Source organism: Branchiostoma belcheri, unplaced genomic scaffold, assembly GCF_001625305.1.
Source record: "Branchiostoma belcheri isolate BF01 breed outbred unplaced genomic scaffold, Haploidv18h27 scaffold95, whole genome shotgun sequence".
Classification (NCBI taxonomy): Eukaryota; Metazoa; Chordata; class Leptocardii; order Amphioxiformes; family Branchiostomatidae; genus Branchiostoma; species Branchiostoma belcheri.
The window spans coordinates 1,172,854-1,195,082 of record NW_017804631.1 but is presented as its reverse complement, the minus strand read 5'-3'; the positions used below and the strand labels follow the sequence as shown (position 1 = coordinate 1,195,082).

Here is a 22,229-nt window from a genome sequence, read left to right as displayed (position 1 = left end):
CATATGGTATAAATAGAGGGAGGCAAAACAGGTGTTAAAGATTTACTCTACAAGAAGGGGTTTAGGCTTTAGCTTATTTTCTATGTGTTTTTCTGGGGCTTTCTTCATTTTGTACTGGTATTTTCTTAAATTACGCGTACCTCAACCGACCTCAAAGTGGCCTCAACCGACCGCTTCCTGGTCTAATATGGAGTATACATGGGTTAAGAATCCTTTTATTTCTATGGATACATTGTATGTGCAATTATGAATAGGAAAAACGCTGTAACTCTGACGTTTTGTCAGTTTTTTTACTGCGGAAACAATTGCAGTTCCAAGTAGGCTTTCTAGGTGGCGCTTTTGATACCGTACTGAATGTCAATGATAGCAGGTACTCAGATAATTAGTAAGATCTCAGATTACGATTTTTGAGCCAAGTACATAAAGCTTAAAGCTGCAACATCGGAGGAAAGTCATTGTCTTAACTTTCTAAATATCAAAGTTTTCTTGAAACTGGAAGTTTTTTCAATGGTTTCATTATTTCATACTTTGATAGAAACTTTCTGCTCAGTAAAGCATAAAATTATAGCCCCACTGTTCCAATTTTCTATGTCTGCCACGTTTTTTTACCGAATCAAAATGTAGATCTTTTCATCGTTAGAAAAAAAATACTATTCCCCTCTCTCAATCTCCTCCCCACATCTACTTGGAGATAGACACGACCGGCGAAAAGTTCTCACGCACGCGCAGTCACCAACTTCAGTTCAAACACGTCACGCCCAGAATCTGACCAATCAGGAGTCGGCATTTTGAAAACGAGGCCGCAAGGAAAATAAAAAAGATGTCGGACCGACCACAGATGGAAGGAGTTCTCTGGAAATGGACCAATTATTTGAGCGGTAAGAAAGAACACAGAACTTCTTTTGGGTATCTAGTGGTGCTCTGTAGTCTTGACGATCCATAGAAAGTGTTTCAAGGGCATAGAATTGTCGGTAGAGTGTGTTTTTGGCTTGGTGACCGGGTCATGTTCTAAATACGCTGTCGTCATCTGTTTACTTCCGGGTTTTACGAGAAATTTCAATCTGAACGGTTTATTCTAAATCATACTTTGAAATTCGTGCAGAATCGTACCAAACGCTCTCCGTGTGTTGAGTAGCTCTCTTTTGTACCAAATATTTTATTGTAGTTCCTCTGTTTAGTGAAATATTCGTGCACTGCATGTACCGGCATACGTGGCAGGTTTTGACGTGCTGACCCGGTTTGTTTGCTTAGCACGTTACCTTGGTGTTTAATGCCGTTGTTCGACGATCATTACTTACAAATTAAGTCAAATAATCTCCCAGAAAGTCGCAAAACCTAAGAGTGTCCACAAGAAGTGATTTTTGTTTCGGCAGCGTGAATATGTGAAGGTGAAGATATGTGTGTCGTGACCTTAGTGTGCCCTAAATTATGGCCCTACAGGACGATGACCCCAACTTAGCTGCACTGATTCACGTTTTATACATTTATTTTCGTGGGGAAAAAAAGGAGGTCTCTGCAGTGTTTCAAGCTTATAGTTCATTGCTCTAGTACGGTAGTAATGCAATGGAACCGCATATTCGTTGTACGTGTCATGATTTAATGCGTAAAAATACCAAACCATACTCTGTGTCATTTTTTCAACCTTCATGACCACACAGATTTCATAATGAAAGCAACTTTTTTTTTTGCAAAACTTTTTTTTTATTCGCACGCGCGCATCAGTTTTGGGGTTCCCAGAGGATGTCATCCATATACTGTAATTCCTGATTTGTTCACTGTACTGATAAGTTCACTGTTTTCACTGTTGCTTCTGTACAGTGAACTTATCATTACAGTTAACAAATAATTCCTGGACTTTCTTTTTTCTGCACCTGTCACCACCGTGAACATATAGTTCCGTGAACATGTCCACTTTTCTCAGACCGTGAAATTTTGCTACCGTGAACATAAAGTGAATTACAGTAATCAAATCAACATGGCCTAATAAAGAGAACAGATTATAACTAGGCAGCTAACAATGTACAGTGTACAAGCAGGTGTGTGTCCAACATTGGTTATTCTTTAACTTGTACTTAAGTAACAGTCTGAACTTACCTTACAACTTATTGTAACATTTTCAGGTTGGCAGCTGCACTGTATGATCTGTACCATAGTCAATGGAATTTTGTATAACTGCAGAAATTCATGTGTTTTTGTCAGGTTGGCAGCCGTGCTGGTTTGTGCTAGATAACTGTGTACTGGCATACCTTTGGAATCCACTTTCTAAGTCAACAGCCTCTGTACCGTAGTCAATGTAATTTTGTACATTTTGTATCTCTCTCTCTCTCTCTCTCTATCCAGTTTAACGTCTGTTGTTCCCCATGTTCCGAGGGTTAGACGTGCTTGAACACCGATGCTGTTCTTGATTGTAGCTCGCCATTTGCCTCTGTCCTGTGGTTCTTGTGCACAGTAAATGTCAATACCCTTGTAGGTATAACTGTAGTAATTCTTGACAAATGTGTATTTTTGTCAGGTTGGCAGCCACGCTGGTTTGTACTAGATAACGGAGTGTTGGCGTACTACAAGTCACAAGAGGAGGTTCACCAGGGGAGCAAAGGGGCACTCAAGATGTCTGTATGTGAAATCGCAGGTGAGAAGATGTTTTCTTTAAGCTATTTTGCAGGTGAGAGATTGACTGAGCGGGTGCTGGTCACTGTTTGTTTGTTTGAGCTTTGTCTATTCACGAAATACTCAACACTTTTCTTTCTTTTCACTCTGTAAGTGTAACCTGTCCTAGTCTGTCCTACTAGTAGATTGTATACTATAATATGTACAATGTATATACGAATGACTATTCCTTGGTCTATTTGAAGGCAAAAGGGAACTTTTAGTAAGTAGATTTTAAGCCCATACAACCTCCTTAATCCAGCAGTTGTTCAATCTGTTCATTTGATTTGCTTCTTTAGTTCTATGCTGTTTAAAACTCTTACAAAAAGAGTAGGAATCTGCATCCTATTGCAGTTCTTATTTTCTTGAGCTAATGAATATCGCTGACCCACACAGCCTCCCCAATCCAGCAGTTTATCAATTTGTTCAATTTTCCTCTCTTTTTATCTCGGCCGCCTGAGCGGCCGAGGTATTGTGCTCCAAAATATGTACGTTGAATGTTAAAATCTTGATTTCGACCGTGAAAAAAAAACCCAATGAAACCAATTACTCTGCGTGTATACTTTACTTTGTGGGGTCGAGCTACCGGATGATAGTGTCGTTATTCTTATACAACGAAGTTGCTAAAAAAGAGGAAATGCTGTTTACCACAAAACCATTGTTTAATATCATAGTATGCATTTAAGGTTCTAGAATTTCGCTAATAGCTGCGGTAATTGGACCAATAAATCAATGACATAAATTATGTACATTAACCTTCCATATTTGCTTAAGTCGCAAGATGTCGCTTTTGATTGGTGAATAAATCACTGTGACGCACGTAAATATTCACTTGAAATGAGAAATTACCGCCCAACAAAACGGACCATTAGATTCCCAGTGCTGTATTACTCTTTTGTTCTTGTGGTCAACTTGTTTTCTTTGCTTGAATCGCGTAAAAGACCAAGGAAAATACAATGAAATCGGCAAATATCGCCGAGCCGCGCCGATCTGCCGCCGCCATCTTGGATTTTTTTGGAAAGCTGCAATTTGGCCCAAACCGCTAGAGGGGGCGAATTAAAATGTTTAATATATTCGGTCTGAAGTTTTAGTAGCTCTAGCAGTAGAGGAGAAGTTTGATAATGCATAGAACGATAAAATAGAATAAATTAAATGAAATAAAATAAAACAGAATAAAATAAAATGAAAATAAATAAAAATAAATAAAATAAAAATAAAATAAAATAGAAAATTAATTGTAGTGGTTACATATACTTAACGTTATATTGTATTTAGCAATGATCATTTAGCAAAAAAAATTCGGTACTGAAACTCCGGTATTCAGAATCAGGTACAGGTACAGGTCCGGACCTGGACCTGATCCTCTGGACCTGGAAGAGCCGAACAGGTACCCACCCCTATTGCTAGTGGTGTAATATGGCTGTAATGTCGACACTGTTTGTTGAGTACTAGTACAGTATATTTATATTCCTAATCAAAAGTAACAGTGAAAGATTTGCCCATACATTGGTATTGAAATAAAGAGCACATTTTAGTACCGTTCACCTGTCAATTTGGTCATTTTCCGGGGGTACGTTTATTCCGGAGGGTATGTATATTAGACTTTGAAGATTTGTCCGGGGGGTATGTTTATTCCGGGGGTATGTTTATTAGGGACATGAGAGTAGTATGCATTAAATGTTATAAAGATTTGGTAATAACTGCTGCAATTGCACCAATAAACCAAGTTTAAAAAATTACGTTTTAATATTACCTTGAGACATCTGAATAAGTCAAGACGAAGGTTATGGAAGTGCACTATATTCCTCGGTCGCAAGATGTCGCTTTTGATTAGTGGCCTGAATGGAATTTCCCATATCGAAGATCCCGGATGTAACGCATGAGGCTGCTTAGGTATTTACTTAGCAAAAATAGCAAAATATCAGGAATTATAAGGGTATTAGGCATAGAGCCATAGGATAGAAATGGAGCTAAAGATACTACGGGCAAGGGCAATCAATTACATTGTGTTTTATTCGTGCTGTTGAACAGATTTAAACAGAGTTACGTTATCGCCCCCCCCCCCGTGAAAATTTATGAATTCGTACAACCTAACAATATGTTAGTGCATTAAGCTTGATAACGTTTGACAGCTCTGTTATTGTAGCCACTCCATTTTGTGTTGTCTCATGAAGTTATACCAAAATAAAACATTTCACTTTTGACACATGCATCTTTGCTCTTTATTCATCAGTATTGTCCAGACATTACAATTTCAATGAAACATACAGATGAAACATAGTTCCTCTGTAATATACAACATGACACTACTGATTCCAAAAAATGTCTTCCCCATACATAGAGCTGTGTAACCTACTCTAACAGAGAAATTAGCTCCACATACATATCCTAAACTCTTTCCTGTCTCTCAAATCTTCAATCACAAATGAAAATCTGTATCTCTACCTAAACATTTTCCCTCCCAACATCTGCTTCGAGATTAATATTTTTCACTAATTCCATTGAAGCAAATGATAATGGAAGCCAACTTATTACCCTGTTTGGTGTTACAGGTATGAACATACTAGGTAATACATTCTTTCCTCTCTAGCAGTTACACAAATCTATGTGGACATCCTCAAAGACCACAAAACTACATGGCCAGCGGCCGAGATAAACTTTTTTCAAAAGTCTTGTTTCCAGTTCACCCAGTTCAATTTTTTTATTCCTTTTCTGTAGTTCACCCGACTGACCAGACGAGGTTTGACCTGATCATCCCCCATGAGCAGCATTTCTACGTGAAGGCAGCCACGCCGGCCGAGAGACAGACCTGGGTCGTCGCACTGGGAACTGCTAAGGCCTGTCTGGCTGACAGCAGGAACAGGAAGGAACAAGGTGGGTTTATTTGTTTGTTTTCTTCAGGTCTCAATTTGTGAGAGAGAGCTCAGCTAGAGTTAGATATACTGTTAGTCATATGTATTAACTTGCAAATGTATAAACTTGTAAAACAGTTGTACAAAATGCAACATTTCTTTGCTTTATTTAGATGTACAATGTAATAGTAGGGCTAATAAAAGACCAGTCAAACTGGTCTGGACCTTTTAGCCTGCGGTTAGTACTTTGGTCTTTGATAGCTGGGGGCCTGGGTTCAAATCCCAGGAGCCAGGAGACTGTGGTTCCCACACTGGAAATCAAACCTAGGTAGTGAGAGCACAAAATCCTAATCACTACAGGCATTGGACATGTCCTTGGTGCTGATTTTTGTCGTTATGATACACACTTCATAGACTTCTGAAGTTGATTCTGTGTTACCATGATCTTGATTGGCATTACAACCCAGCTGTGTCATTGAAGTAAATTTCCTTCTGTTGTTTCTCCCATGCAGGGTTGGAGGAATCGAAGGAGACCCTGAAGGGAAAGATGTCAGAACTCAGACTGTACTGTGACCTGCTCCTGCAGCAAGTCTCCAACATCAAAACTGCTGCAACAGATCCGGAACAAGTTGACCAGGAGGTCAGGGAAACTCATAACCTACTGCCTCTAAGTCTGGGAGTTCTACTGGATGCAAATGCATACTCTGGGTCCTATTTGTATGCCAGGGCTCCCACACTCACACTCACTAAGAAATATTTCTTAATCTTAGGGAGCAAATATGGGAGCCCTGGCATAGAAAAAAGATGGTAGCCAGGCTAGCAAATGCACTTTTCTGCACCCAAAATTGGAGCTGTGCACACTCACACACGCACTCACTATCTGCACCTAATTCTTTTTTTACCACAGATGCACTATATATTAAATTTTGTGAAGCAATATGTACTTATGTACAGATGTATAGCATTTTTGATGTTTTAGTAAAATAGGAAAACATTTATTGTTTACATTACTTGTTGAAGATTTGGAAGGTAGTTTCTGCGGCCTGGGTATGACATGAAGCATTTTATATATATCTTCATAATAGAGAGTGTCATTCTCCACAGATGCTCCACGAGTTGTCCTCCCTCCGATTGTACAATGTTTCATTACTTAGGTTTCAGAACGGATGATGGAGCTAGAAACGGTTGATCAGCTCGAAAAATTCATGTCCCATGCAGGGGTCCACACACACAAAAAAAGGCTAGGGTTAGTTGGGAATGAGGAAACAATTTTTTTACCCAGGCCTAATCGGAGAGTGTTGTTTCCCACAGATGCTCCACGAGTCGTCCTCCCTCCTCTCAGCGACGTGTGACACGTTCATCAGGACAATGACAGAGTGCATGAAGCTGGCAGACAACAGCTTCACTCCTCAGATCCCAAACACTTCCATGAACTCTGCGCTACCACCCACACCCACCAGACATGCGAAAGTAAGTAAACTTTTTAGTTATTACTGAGCTGGAGATATATATAGTAGTTGAACTGGTAGTTAGTAGCACAAATTAGCATGAAGCTGGTAGACAACAGCTTCACTCCTCAGATCCCAAACACTTCCATGAACTCTGCTCTACCACCCACACCCACCAGACATGCGAAAGTAAGTTCAAGTTCAGGTGCTCTAGGTGCTTTATTTCATTCCATTAGCAAGTATATACAAGTACAAACAGACTAGTATGTAGCTAGTCTTCCTGGAGTTAGACATACATATACATCAAACTACATCAAAATAAATTGAAACATTCAACATTCAACATTCAACAAACTACATTAAAATTGAAACGTTCAATTTCAGGATAGTCTGACTACATCATGTTTCTAGCAGCCCTGAATTTCCACTGGTCAGACTATAGGCTTGAGGACCAATCAGACTGACAATGAAAGATTGGATACAGGCTAAATTTCTTAGAAGTGTCACTCAATTCTGTTCTTAAAGATTACAACAAAATAAATACTATGCACAAGCTAATTAACTTGTGACTTGAAAAACTTAATTTGTTCCTAACTTTTACCTGCAATTTTTAATTTTTTTAAAATGAAAATTGCAGGTTGCATATAGAACAGTTAAGTATATCTACAATGTATGATAACTCAGAATGAGATGTTTTACACACAATACAGTGTCATTTATGTTTTATTTCCTCTGTTTTACCACCAGAGACCATACAACAGAACATCTTCAGCAACAGAAAACAGGTAAGCTTGTATATGTTTTGCTTCTCTATGTTTTGCAAAACTCAAACACAAAGACTTACTATCATTGTGCCAAATTATTAGCAATGGTGATATTTTATATCATGTCTCTTTTTTGTGTTTCAGTCATGAAAGGATAAACTGCATGCAAAGTTACAGACTCTGACAAAAATTGAATTAAATCTGTAAGAACCGTATCTTTGCTAGGTATTGTATTTGATGGCAATTGTGTGTGTGTGTGTGTGTGTGTATGTGTGTGCGTGTGTGTGTGTGTACGTAAGAAAGTAGACAATTATTTCAGCTATATGTATAAAAAATACATTTTTAAGTTAGATTGTGAAGATTTGTGTCACTTGTTGGCTCCTGACAGCTTAATCCTCATTGAAATACTAAGTGGTACTTTAAATGATTGTATATGATTGTAACATAATTCACATAAAATTGCTTTATGTACAAAAGTGTACAAGCATCGTGTAAAGATTAGTATGTTTTGTTACCAAATATCATGTATTTTCCAATCAATCTACATGTAGAAGTCTAACAAACATTCTATAATCTCTCAGCAGACATTCCCCCACCCCAGTGTCCATTCCTAAAGGCCCCACCACGACATACAAAAACCTGGAGGACTTCGCAGCCACCAGAAGAACGACAGAGAATGAGAGACTCTCGGCCAGCGCTCCCACGTCGCCCATGGTTACAGACGTCCCTAGCAACCTGCCACGCCCACCGACGCTAGAAACCACCGGCCCTCCCAGTGATGTGGAAAAAGACGATGATGAAGAAGAGAGAAAAGTCAAAACTTTCTTTACAGCAGTAGATCATAGGTAGTGTAGTCACCTCTGTCTCTTCCTTTCAGTGGTGGATTTTGGTGGTGGATATAGCATACATGGAAATGATAATAAACCTACAATGAATGTCACTTGAAGACAGGGGAAAATGTCGATACTATGCATGATGTACAAAATGACTGATAAACTGGTGGACGTACCAACTAACAAGTACATGTACCTAATGCCATCTCGGAAAAGAAGAAGAAATAGCCATCCCTTCAAGTATTGGAGTTTTCAATCAAGCATTGAGGTGTTCAAAAACGCATCTTTTCTAGAACTTTTGCAGAGTGGAACTCACTGGCACCAAGTACAGTAGGGGCGTTATCACTAGATAGCTCTAAACAATGGTTAGGTTGAATTTTCATAAATGTGTAAGACAGATTACTAAGACTTACTGACACATTGTGGCCATGTGCAGAGGAGTAACCGTTTAGTTATGAACATCATTTTTCTGTCAATTCACTTTTTTTTCTTTTTTATCACTTTCCGAGCACCCTCACCATACTGGCACTTCCTTGCCAGGATGCCCCAATGGGGTTTGGCCCAGTACAAAATAGATGTAGATGTAGACAGATCTAAACAAATTTTAGACACTAACTTTTGGTTGTGTTTCCCCCCAGTTTTACAGATGTTAGACTGACCGTAAGTGGTGACATCCCCACCGCACCATTCCTAGATGCCTGCAATGACATGCTACCTTTCTTTGGTGAGTCTTTTGGATGCCTTCACTTAAAGAAGATATAATCAATCATAATTACTGTTTTATTATGTATTTTGTATGTGGAGAGACAACTGGCAGAGGTGCAAATATGCACCTGTTTTGTCTCTCCTCCATGCTACTTGCTGTTGAATTGGAAAGTCTAATAAATGAGTAAATAAATAAATAAATAATGAAACCTATTTGAAGTGACTTCATATATACTCCTGCTTGTGCAAGAATGGGTGAAGCTGTAACAGTTATTAAAGTTCCTCCCACGGGTCTACTACCGTTTTGAGAGATTTGGAGGCGAAAGGAGATAAATAATATATGCACACTTTATCTTGAACTCAAAAAACTATCTTTATCATTTGTACCTGTGTATAGTGAGAGGGAAATGTATTGCTTTCATCGTGTTTTACTTTTCTTGTGTTGAGTTTCTGGTTTCATGCAGAAGAATTTGTACTGAAATGCATCTTCATACAATCATGTAGTATCAAATCATCATACTATAATTTTGAACAATGGTCTGATATATTTCTCCTCCAAACAGGTGTGCATAGAAACTTCCATTCAATCTCCTTTATTCAAAATTCATTGGCAAAAGTTGTGTAAAGATTTTGCTTGACTGCTTCCAGTGCAGTTTTCAGTCCTAGAGATTTGTCATATAGACTAGGCACCATTTCAACAAGAAATTAGGAGCCTTTTGCCCTAAGATATATTCACTTGACAGTATTTTATCTGAAGATATTTGTGATGTTTCAGACCATGTAGGAGGACCAGCTATGGCACCTGTAAAAATGGATGTACAGGGAAATATTAGGGTGAGATTTCTCTTATGCTATATATACATTTGTATCTGTAGGTGTTCAATTTTTGTCTTAAAAATGGGTTACTGTCCAGCATGAGTAACAGTTCATTTTTGTAGTTTTGTGTAGTGTTTTCATAGGATGTCATATCTTTTTCGACACAACATTTGGAAACTACAGTCGGGATGTTAACCTTATATGCACAAATACAACCTTGTTTGAGATGTTCTGCCGAAGTGTTATGCATAATGCCAATATTGTATATTGTGATAATGTTTTGTATAATATGTAAATGTTTGTAACATTTGTTGTATATTGTGGAGTTGAACTTGTGTAATGTATTTTTAATGGGTGCCCAGGGATACCTGGAAATCAGATCAACTGATCTGAGGTATGCCCTGGTGAAATAAATAAACTTGAAACTTGAATGCATTATGGGTATCGTGCAGGTGCAGTATGTTCTGCCGACGTGCTTACATGATATTTACCACCTCTACAGAAGCTAACTCAGAAGTACTCGACCAACCCGGCAGCCTACAGCACGTTACAGGACATTATCAAACAGGAGATGGCTACAAACACCACTCAGGTCAAGAACTCTGCTACAGATGCGATCATGTGGTTAAAAAGGTACGTACAATGTACATTCACTCACTCAGTCACTCGCTCTCACTTGCTCAGTCACTCGAAGAACTCAGGTACAGATGCTATTGTGTGGTTAAAAGGTATGTGCACTCGCTCGCTCACTCAGTTAATCACTCAGTCAGTCAGTCAGTCACACACAGTCTCATCTCACTCACTCACTTACTCACTCACTCACTCACTCAGGTCAGGAACTCAGTTACAGATGCTATTATGTGGTTAATTTCTGACTCGCTCACTCACTCACTCTGACTTGCTCACTCACTCACTCAGTCACTCAAACAAGAACTCAGGTACAGATGCTACTGTGGTTAAAAAGGTATGTGCACTCGCTCGCTCATTCAGTTAATCACTCAGGCAGTCAGTCACACACTCATCTCACTCGCTCACACACTCACTCACACAAGACTGGTACAGCTGTACAGTCAAAATTTGGACTTTTTTATTTCCACTTCTATCATTTTTATTCAGGGTTACAAGAATAGCATTGTATGTATACATATTCCATGTACAGTCAAACCTGCCCTAGAGGACCACTCAGTGTACCAACATTATTTTATGTGAACAGGTGGTTACTATAGACAGAATTTTTACTGGCATTCCCTGTGTGGTGTAGTGGATAGAGCGTCCGACTGTCAAGCAAGAAGACCCAGGTTCAATCCCCAGGGTTGGACCCAGACATGTCCGGACATGCACCCAGACGTTGTGCCCTTGGGAAAGGCACTTAACACGTATTTCCCCCCTCAGTTAGAGGGTTCCTGGGCCCTACTAGGGTTTGGGTTGGCGTTAGGAAGAGCATCCAGCCGTAAAAATCTTGCTTCAAAAAAAGACTTGTACTTGGTGCAAGCACGTCTAACCCCCGTTTGGGGAAAAATGACGTTAAATTCGGTTAAAAAAAAAAAATTCCCTGTGTCAGTGTGACAAATTGTTTATAAGGGATCACCAAAAGGTGGTCACCTTGGCCTTTAAACTTTAAATTAAAAAAAAAATGGTACCTACATTTACAGATTTGACTGTACTCACATACATGTACATTGTATCTGGTATACAATGAAGAGATATTTTGTGTCTCCTTTCCTCAGGGGTCTCCAGTTTGCCCGAGAGTTATTTATGGAGATTGTTCAGGGAGAGAGGGACTGTACAGTAGCAGTAGGTAAGTACATCCGTGAATAAAGTAAGTCACTGGTTAAAGAGACTCTTTTTACTTACAACACAACCAAGGGTTTTATTCACAGCAGATGTTCCGTCTGTCACCTTCCTCAGGGCAATTCTGACTGGTTCACATTGTACTGCAGCATGTAAATGTGTAGATATCTAAATATTGTACATTTGGGAATCAATGCATCTATACATGTAGCAGCGACACTTGTGCTGCAGTGCAATGTGAACCAGTCAGAATTGCCCTGAGGAAGGTGACAGACGGTCACCGAAACGTCGGCTGTGAATAAAACACTAAGTCTTGGTTGTGTAAAAAGAGTCTCTTTACTCTGTAGGTAAGCACAATTTCCACGGTTGGCTTTAAATGTCACTGTTAAAGTCTCTTCTATCTCAAATTATCCTGGAAGTTTGACATGTAATCATGATAGTATGATGCTAAACTTTATTCCAACAGAGAGAATACACAAGGATCAACATTTCAATGCCACTGTTGCCTTCATCAGGATAATTAATGATGATAGGTATCCATAAAGTCTTGTGTGGATAAGATTATGTAACTCATGCAGGTTTATGTTTGGAAGTATATGATAGTATACTAGAACTAGTATACATATGATAGTTATTATATATACTGTAACAATGTTGTTTCTGCAGGTAATGCATATGAGAAGACATTGAAGAAATATCATGGTTTTGTAGTTCGAGGTGTGGTTGCTGTGAGTATAAACATTTTTTATTAGAAACTTATAGTAAGTAAAATATGCTTATAGTAAGTAAAATACACTTATAGTAAGTAAAATACACTAGCTTCATAATCATACAAAAGTATCGGGATTCCATAGTTTAGTTTTGAATTGGAGTCACCAAGTTTGTATAAGTGCTGACTGGATGTCAACTTACATAACTCCAAAGTCACACACCTACATGTGCATGTACATGTAAGTCTTCTATTAGAAGCTACTAAATAGTAGAATTATTGTGTCATGGTCAGGAAAATTAAGAAAGCATTTGTTTGTATGAACTATTCTTTACTTATGAGAAACTCAAATTGGCTTTTCATAATCTAGCAGATCAGTGGCTAATGGACATTCATGTGGCCAATAGATACTGTCTTGATTCTGTAGGTCTGCTTGGAGATTAGAGGTACCAATCAAACAAAATACATAACAACGATACATAAGTTAAAGTCTTAATAAATCCATACACATGTTTTACACATACCAGGACTGATGGTACAAAATACATGATATAAGAGTGAGAACTGGTATAAAGTCCATGTCTGTTTGTAAGTAAGTAATTTATTTTGTTCTACTTTGTCTCCCACAGCTTGCCATCAAAGCGGTTCCGTCGTACGAAGACTTCCGTACGAAGGTGACATCGCCAGCGGGAGAGGAATACAGGGACACACCACTGGTGGAGAAAGCTCTCATGCAGGACGCTGAAACCTACGCAGACGCTCTCGGTGTCCTTACAACGATTCTCCACGAATTTTACGTCACTCACAATCTCGATTCTCAAGAGGTTGTGGGGTAGCCACCAAAAGACAGGGTGCCCAGTATGTAAACCAGGGCTCTAGCCAGCTCAAAATTTTTTCCGGACCTACTCAGACGCTCTCGGAGTCCTGACCACGATTCTCCACGAGTTTTACATCACCCACAATCTCGATTCTCAAGAGCTTCTGGGGTAGCCAGGACAGCAAGAGAGAGCTTGGCCAATATGCAGACTAGTGTTGTTGTTTGTTTGTTTTGATTAGGCATTTTTGTTGATGTTTATGTTAAAACTTTGGATCCAACACAAAGAATATGGTTCTCACCTACATGTAGAGCCTGTAACTAAAATGTATCAACACAGACAAACTTTCATGAAAGCATTTTTGTTGATGTTGTTCTAAAATGTTGTTCAGTTCAGTCAAACCTGTCCAAGGAGACCACTATATGGATAGGTGGTCAATATATACTTAGATAGATAGGATTAAAATGCTTGTGTTCATGGGAAAAGTTATATGAGGGACCCAAAAAATAGCCAGGTGGTCCTTATGTAGAGGTGGTCACTTGAATGTGCTTTCCAATCTGTAGTGACCATTCGAGTGGCTTGAATATGAAGAAAATGGTAGAACAAAAAGCTGGTTACTTTAGACAGTATTTTTAAGTTAATGCTCATATCAATGAGACAAGAATCTAGCTATAGGGGACCAGCAGAAATGGCCAGGTGGACCTTATGCATACTATTATGTGTTTACTAGACAGTTTTACATACAGTACATCAATGGCAAGTGAGTCAACATTATGTAAAGGCGGTCACTTGTACAGATTTGACTGTATATCAATGGCCAGGCTAGGTGCCCTTATGCAGAGGTGGTCACTGGTACACATACAGTATTTGCCCAAAATACAAATTTGACTGTGTCTTTGAAAATATGCATCTGCAAGTGCCAGTAATGGAGACAACTTAATTCTATCCGTCTGTCTGTCTGAACTATTTTGAATGGAATTTGCCCAAAAAATGTACCTCATTCAGTGTGTTTTGTATAATACCAACAGAAGAAAAGTATGATTCTCATGTTACCTGGTTGAAATACTGTGGATTCTGATAATCATTCAAATGATTTGTATTCTCCATCCTTTCTTTATAGCTCTAGTTTTCTTCACGATATATATTCTTAAAAGGTATTTGATCTTCAAAGATAGTAATGGTCTCTATTATAGCCATGTACCTAAACAAATTTAAGGTACAGGTATGGGTACACAGGGTAAGGTTCAGACCTGTACCTGTATTTTAACAATTTGCCTCTATAATTTGTGAGTTGTACATACACATGTATAGCCAACTGTATTTTTTAGTGGTTAATTGTTGTATCATTGTATGATGGTTTACATACTGTAATCTACAAAGAAGAATATTTGCAAGTTTTCCTTGTTTTTGAGTGCTGAATTGTGAAAATTGTTGTCTATGAGATGCTATTTCTAGTGTAAAAACTGGTGTCTAGTATTCAGTGTTTTATTTTGTTGAGGTACATGTAGACTAAATGTTCAGGTCTGGACTTGTTCCTTAAATCTTTTTTACAGGTACAGGTATGGGTATTAAGGTACACAGCCCAAATAAGTATGTAGTAACTGAAGGTGCATTTCTGACTCAATAGTATGATGGTGTTTGGTCATATTTCTAAGTTTGTGAATAATTGTTATGGAACACAGAGTAATTTATTATTGGATGTCACAAATTTTGGAGAAACGCATATAAAGTATTATAAATGATAATGAGACAAACGAATTGTGAATGAAATAAAATTGCACAGCATATGGAAATGCCTGGCTTCATGTCATATCTGATACTTGGGGGGGGATATCATATGTTAAATTGTACTTGGAGAGATTTTAAAAGTTTGACTCAATCATCGTACAAATGGTTTTGATTCAGTGGGAACATCACATATACACAGCCAACATCATGTATCACTGCATCAAAGTCAGAAACAAAACATTAAATCAGAGCCTTTTCTTGTCTCCTCTCTTCATAGTTATCTGCCATCCACGTTCAGGCATGGCAATAGACATCTGTGCCCATTTTCGGCATGGTGACCACTGTCTAAAGGCAACAAAATTTCTCTTTTTTTCCCCAAAATCAATCATGATGTCATCCATAAAAATTACTTGCTGTGGCCTAATGCATAACATGGAACTGATAGTGAGTTCAGCACCAAGGAGAGGTCCATACCTATGATACCAGGGCATTGCTACTGTTTATTAAAGGCACTAAGTCAGGCTTCCTTTAATAACACCTATGCTTAGGACACTGTTTACTTCTTCTCACTTTCAAGTTATCTTTAAGTAGAAGAAGACATAAAAGAAAAGATTCTTAAAATTCATGTTTTAAATAAAGATAAGGCAATTTTTTTATTGTAATTTTCCTTTAAAACAAACCATTCTTAGGTAAATTTTTATTCCAATATGAAGCACAATATCATTTTTATGCTGCCATCGACACAGAGGACAATACAGTACCCGTTTTCATTTGAACGGTGAACTTGTAACTCCATCCTGTCCACTGACGGCCGCCATCTTGGATTCGGAACACCGGCCAGACAGAGTTGCACCCTGGGTACTGCCTGTTCCTGTCACCACCTGTTGTCAGAGAAGGTTTTGTAAGTTTAATCATCATCATCATCGTTTGTGAGCCATAAATTAGCGATAGGTTTGGTATTCAGCACCAAGGACAGGGGAGAGAGTGACTGTCAGAGAAGCCCAGGGACAGGTGTGTTTGCTTATGTGTGGATGGTGTTCAGCACCAAGGACGGGAGAGAGTGACTGTCAGAGAAGCCCAGGGACAGGTGTGTTTACTTATGTGTGGATGGTGTTCAGCACCAAGGACAGGGGAGAGAGTGACTGTCAGAGAAGCCCAGGGACAGGTGTGTTTGCTTATGTGTGGATGGTGTTCAGTTCAATCACTTAATACCTGTAGTGAATATTATAATCATGCATCTGTATGTAACTTTACTATTCATTGATTTTGCAATATGGTGTCTGCATAACCAAGTTTTCAAAGAAAAAATTAATAATCAAATTGAGCCTTTTTTACATTGTAAAATCAGCTCAGTGAGTTGGTGAACAGCTATTGGACCAGGGAATGTCCTTGAATGGTTACAGGCAGTGCTTATGATGAATAAAGATGATGTTAAAACTACGTCACACCATCAGCAGTTCTTAATCTACTCATTAGTCTACCACACCTCACCCAGAGCTGACTGGACATATTTGTCCTGAGTGTAGCATTTGTCAGTAACTCTCAGAGACTGAGCCGGACCCTGTCCTGTTAAAGCCAGCTGGTCACTGACAACTGAAGGTATTCTTAAGGTAAGTGCTGATGCATACATTTCTAATGTGCCCCAGGTCCAGAATTTTTACTTCAGATTTAGAGGGAAGCTACAATGTTAACAGACCTTTTCTGCACAAAAACACCAATTTTTGTGTCAATATTAAATCTTAAACCGTGTAGTCTAAAAAATATGACACACATATTAGTGGTGTACAGTTACATTTTAATGCACATTGGCACTGTGAAATAAAGCAACATGAAAATTTACTGATTTACAGCATATCAATAATACACATTGAACGTTTTTAATTTAAATGAAGGCCGTCTACTGTAATGTGCTTTTTAATTCGCTTGCAGCAAAGATAACACTAAATATCATAATCCTAAATATCATTTACTGTTCAATAACATTCAATTTGCAATATGCTCTCTGTAAATTGCAAACAGGTTTTCAAATTAAAGAAGCCCAAGACATGACGATAATCTAAGTTAGATCCTTTTTTTCAGTACTGATATTGACAATATCTCCTATACAGTTATAGAACCAGGAAATGTCCTTCAGTGCTTGTGAATGTTGAATAAAGATACCTTCAAGACCTTGAAGATACCTTGAAGAATCTTAGGTGACCAAAGGTGATGCCTTAGTATATAACCCTCCTCACTCCTTGTACTTCTTTTGCTCGCAATGCTGGTTGAACTTCTTGCTTATAATAAGAACTTCTTGCTTATTAGTTATTAGTTATAAAGTTTCTAACTGACTTTTTTTACACTAGTACTATGGCTTCATTCATGTAACCAAGGTCACCAGACAACAGTCCCCACGATATAGTCCCTGTATGGGTCTTGATATGGATGCTAATTCTAATTTTTGCTAAGTTCTCTCTTCATTTTCCTATTTCAACTTCCCAAATTTCATTTGTCCAGTGATTTCTCTCCATTTAGTACATTTGAAATTTTTTGCTTTTTAGTTCTTTCTCTTCATTTTCCTACACCTGAATTCTTCTGTGACAGGGGTCCGTGATAGTGCACGGTTAAAAAAATGACCAAGGGGTTTTGATGGTTCATGTTTGAGTTCACGTTTCTCATGATTTTCTGCAAAATGGCATTAAGTACTAACATGGCTTTAAAGTGGAAGAAGTGGCGTGTTTTGGGTGCAAATTGATTTCGGGCCCCAGGCTTACATCCAGGCATCCAGTGTTTAAATGGTTTGACACACATTTACCTTTCATGCATTCTGTGGATTCTGCTGCTATGCCTCACGCGACGGGCTATAGTGAGAATCTCATATTAGGATTTTCTTTCAAATTGTTCCTTTGTTGATTATACTTAAGCCTTCCGACAATATCAGTCATTTTGGTAGCTAAATTATGGGTGATGGGTTTAATTCCATGTGAAAACGGCCAATTTTGGTATCATTCTTACCTTCTCTCTCTACAATTTACTAAAATCTGAGAGGTTAAAGAAATTAAAATTCTAATTGTTCTTGTAGCTAGTCTTAAAGAGGGATATCCTTAATTTCTACACAGTGTTTTTTTGCTTCAGAATTATTTCCCATAAGAGACAGTCGCTAGAGTTGAGGGTGTGCAGAATCAAATTGAAACACAAAATAAATTTATGAGTGTTACACCTGAAATAGGAGTAAAGTGGATTTCCCAAGGCACAGCACTGGTGCCAGGAGTACCATGGATTTGTACACAGAACCTTCAGATTCTGAGTCAAACCTAACCACAAGACCACCTTAACATTAAAGGTACAAATAACATCTTGTTCTCATTCTGAATTTGCCAACAGATTCAAAATGTCTCAGTCCAACAGAGAAGAGAACAATCCGGTTTATGATACAAACCATCCAGAGGAGCCGACAAGCCTAGGAAAAATTGAACAAGATAATCTACACTCTGATCTGTATGTAGCTGGAAATGAAGTCGAGCATACAAACAGAAAGGAGCATTATAATTATATGGCTCCTACATGTAGTAGACAAGGACAAGACATGTTGGAGGCTACATATGTAGCTGGAAATGAAGTAAAGAATGCAAGCACAAATGAGCATTATTATATGGCTCCTAATAGTCAAGAACAAGACATGTTGGAGGCTACATATGTAGCTGGAAATGAAGTAAAGAATGCAAGCACAAATGAGCATTATTGTATGGCTCCTATTAGCCAAGAACAAGACATGTTGGAGGCTACGTATGTAGCTGGCAATGAAGTCGAACAAACAACCACAAATGAGGATTATTATATAGCAGATAATAACGATATCCCCACCCCAGAGGTCGCTGATGTATATTCTGTATCTGATTTGATCCATGCTGAAAACTCTGCCATGTACACAGCGTCAGGGGAAAATGAAGAAGATGATAACACTATTGGAAACATTGAAAAAGAACAGCAAAACACTCAAAACGTCATGCAAGCAGACATTACAGTGAATGATGAGTGTGACATGGAACCTTATGCTGTTACAAACATTTCCGATCACCAAACCTATCTCAACACAACAACAAACGTTCGCCAACAGGCTCCAAAGGCAGACAGCATAGTGACTGATGATGGTGACATGGAACCTTACGCTGTTACAGACATGTCTGATCATGAAACTTATTTCAGCAGAAGAACAAACATTCGCCAACAGGCTTCAGATGACTCTAGACCTGACACCACCAAAAATGTACACAAGCCTCGCAATCCTCCAAACGCAAAAGAACTTCGTAAAAATCCGATGTACATACCAAACAACCAACAGGCCAATAAACCTTGCGGTAAGTTTAATATGCATTTTGAATGTTGTAACTGTTTTGACATAATAGTTGTAATAATTTCCTGGTTGCATATTGGCTTATTAGGCCTGTATGCCATGCATATGTTGTTTTTTTTCTTGTCAAATATAAATACTACCTATAAAAGAAATTTTAAAAGGCTTTTTTGCAGAGAATCGAAGATGTTTTCTCGTTGCTTTTCTGGTTGTCCTGCTTCTGGTGGGAGGAATCACCACCGGAGTCTATCACAACACCCCAGGCATCCAAAAGGTAAGGTCAACATCTTTGTTTGCTCAATTTTACACCTTAAGTTTAGGCCACCCCAATTTGATTTGTTGGTTCTTGGATCTTTGAGAAAAAATCTAAAGTGACAGGGCACAGAAGTTGGCTGAAGACAGAGGAAAGTGGCGGGCCCTGACAGAGCTATACAAGAGGAGTGAGTGAGTGAGTGAGTGAGTGAGTGAGTGAGTGAGTGAGTGAGTGAGTGAGTGAGTGAGTGAGTGTGTGAGTGAGTGAGTGACTGTGTGAGTATGTGAGTGAGTGAGTGAGTGAGTGAGTGACTGTGTGAGTATGTGTGTGAGTGAGTGTGTGAGTGAGTGATTGTGTGAGTGTGTGAGTGAGTGAGTGTGTGAGTGTGTGAGTCAGTGACTGTGTGAGTATGTGAGTGAGTGAGTGAGTATGTGAGTGAGTGAGTGAAGTGAAGTGAAGTGTGTGAGTGAGTGAGTGACTGTGTGAGTATGTGAGTGAGTGAGTGAGTGAGTGACTGTGTATGTGTGTGAGTGAGTGAGTGAGTGAGTGGTGTGTGAGTGTGTGAGTGAGTGAGTGAGAGTGAGTGACTGTGAGTGTGTGAGTGAGTGACTGTGTGAGTATGTGAGTGAGTGTGTGTGTGAGTGAGTGAGTGAGTGTGTGNGTAGTGTGAGTGAGTGAGTGAGTGAGTGACTGTGTGAGTATGTGTGTGAGTGAGTGTGTGAGTGAGTGATTGTGTGAGTGTGTGAGTGAGTGAGTGTGAGTGAGTGACTGTGTATGTGAGTGAGTGAGTGAGTGTGTGAGTGAGTGAGTGTGTGAGTGAGTGAGTGACTGTGTGAGTATGTGAGTGAGTGTGTGAGTGAGTGTATACTACAGTAACTGTACAATACGTAAGTGAACAATAGGTTCAAACATTAATTTTACATTTCTTCTTGTTTTTTCCAGACTATGCAAGAAGTTAAGAACTTCAGTACACTGAATGCAACAGAACTGATACATGTACCTACTATCTGGACCACTGACGGTACCAACCCAAGCAACATTGGTGGTGTCAATGGTACCAACCCACCCAACCTTGGGACCACTGAGGGTACTACTACTACCGCACCCAACCTTAGGACCACTGATGGTACCACCCCACCCAACCTTGGAACCACTACTGAGGGTACTACCGCACCCAACCTTGGGACCACTGATGGTACCACCCCACCCAACCTTGGGACCACTGAGGGTACTACCGCACCCAACCTTGGGACCACTGATGGTACCACCCCACCCAACGTTGGGACCACTACTGAGGGTACCATCCCACCCAGCTACAGTAAGACTTAGTGTAATCATATATTAATAATACTTATGTATTATCATATTGACTGGCTACATCTACCAATGAGATGCCTCCATTTCCCATTGGTTATCAGGCCATAACATCATAAGTGGTGAATAATGAAAGAAGTGGTCGGTTATTAGAATAACCAACCACTTCTGGGGCTGTACCATTATATACAGGGGACAGGACACTAACATTAGTATGAAAAATCTGTGTGTGTCATCTGGGGTTAAAGTTTTTACACTTTCAAAAGTGTATTTATCTAACGTCTTGCACATTTTTTATCAATGGAGGCTACAATTTTTTAACAAACTGGTACATTTACTGTACAATACTAGGATGAGGTTGGTTGTCATAGAATTCTTCCACCCTGCTGCTTTGTTTTTTTCTAAATGAATCTGAGAACCAATAAATTAGACTGGTTTGGCCTAAAGGTAAGATGCTATCATTGATGCAGAAACGATCTGCAAAGAGGACAGAATGCGACTGTCTTGTGCAGCGAATGAGCTGATCGTGATCCACGATACATTCCTTGGTCGGAGGGAAAACGGTCCTCGCTGTGGATGTACGCTCAAGTCTTGTGACACGTGCCCAGATGTGGATGGCAGGTAGGAGCACCATAACTGATCTAATCCCACCCCTATAGCTAGAAAGGTACGTCAGGGCTCGAAATACTGGGTGCATGTGCACTTAGTGCACCCAGTTGGAGTTGGAGCTGTGCACCAAATTTTTTTCTGCGCACCCAAATATTTTTGTAGGTATACTGACATCACTGGATGACGTCAGCTGAGGAAAAAGCACAGAAATGCAAAAATAAAATATAAAGATGCAAATAGAGATGCCCGAAGTGGGCAATTGGGAAGTTTGCTAGAGAGTCTCCAAAAACCCACTTTTAGAAGGCCATATACAAGCTCAGTTTCTCAGTCATCATGATTGGAACAAACTTCAAGCTAAGTGACTATATTGTATGTACACTTCCAATATTTGTATGTATTTTACAGACTTTTTATGGTGTCATGAGCACTTTAAGCTATTTCAACATGTCAATTTGATAAAAATCAGCCTAAATCAATATTATCATAATAACTGTTTTTAACTTACTTTTTGTATTTTGTAACAGCGACAAAGTCAACATCCTGTCCCACGTAAGGAAGCAATGTCAGGGGTTGCAGCAGTGTGAGGACGAATTCGAAGCAGAGTTTCTATTCTACA

At 39.1% G+C, this 22,229-nt stretch overlaps 1 protein-coding gene across 2 annotated transcripts; it reads left to right on the top strand.

Moving 5' to 3' along the window:
* The first annotated feature begins 766 nt into the window (after positions 1 to 766).
* Positions 767 to 13,982, top strand: LOC109461713 (pleckstrin homology domain-containing family A member 8-like). Of its 2 annotated transcripts, none has more exons than XM_019758101.1 (13): positions 767 to 878; positions 2,513 to 2,629; positions 5,365 to 5,520; positions 6,011 to 6,138; positions 6,810 to 6,968; positions 7,694 to 7,731; positions 8,295 to 8,555; positions 9,182 to 9,267; positions 10,024 to 10,082; positions 10,567 to 10,697; positions 11,792 to 11,862; positions 12,522 to 12,583; positions 13,194 to 13,982. In XM_019758101.1, the coding sequence occupies exons 1-13, from the start codon at positions 821 to 823 to the stop codon at positions 13,398 to 13,400; spliced, it is 1,533 nt and encodes a 510-aa protein (XP_019613660.1). In that variant the 5' UTR covers positions 767 to 820; the 3' UTR covers positions 13,401 to 13,982. The 2 variants fall into 2 exon arrangements, with proteins under 2 accessions (XP_019613660.1, XP_019613659.1); XM_019758100.1 differs by having other exon boundaries at positions 8,292 to 8,555.
* The last annotated feature ends 8,247 nt before the right edge of the window (positions 13,983 to 22,229 follow it).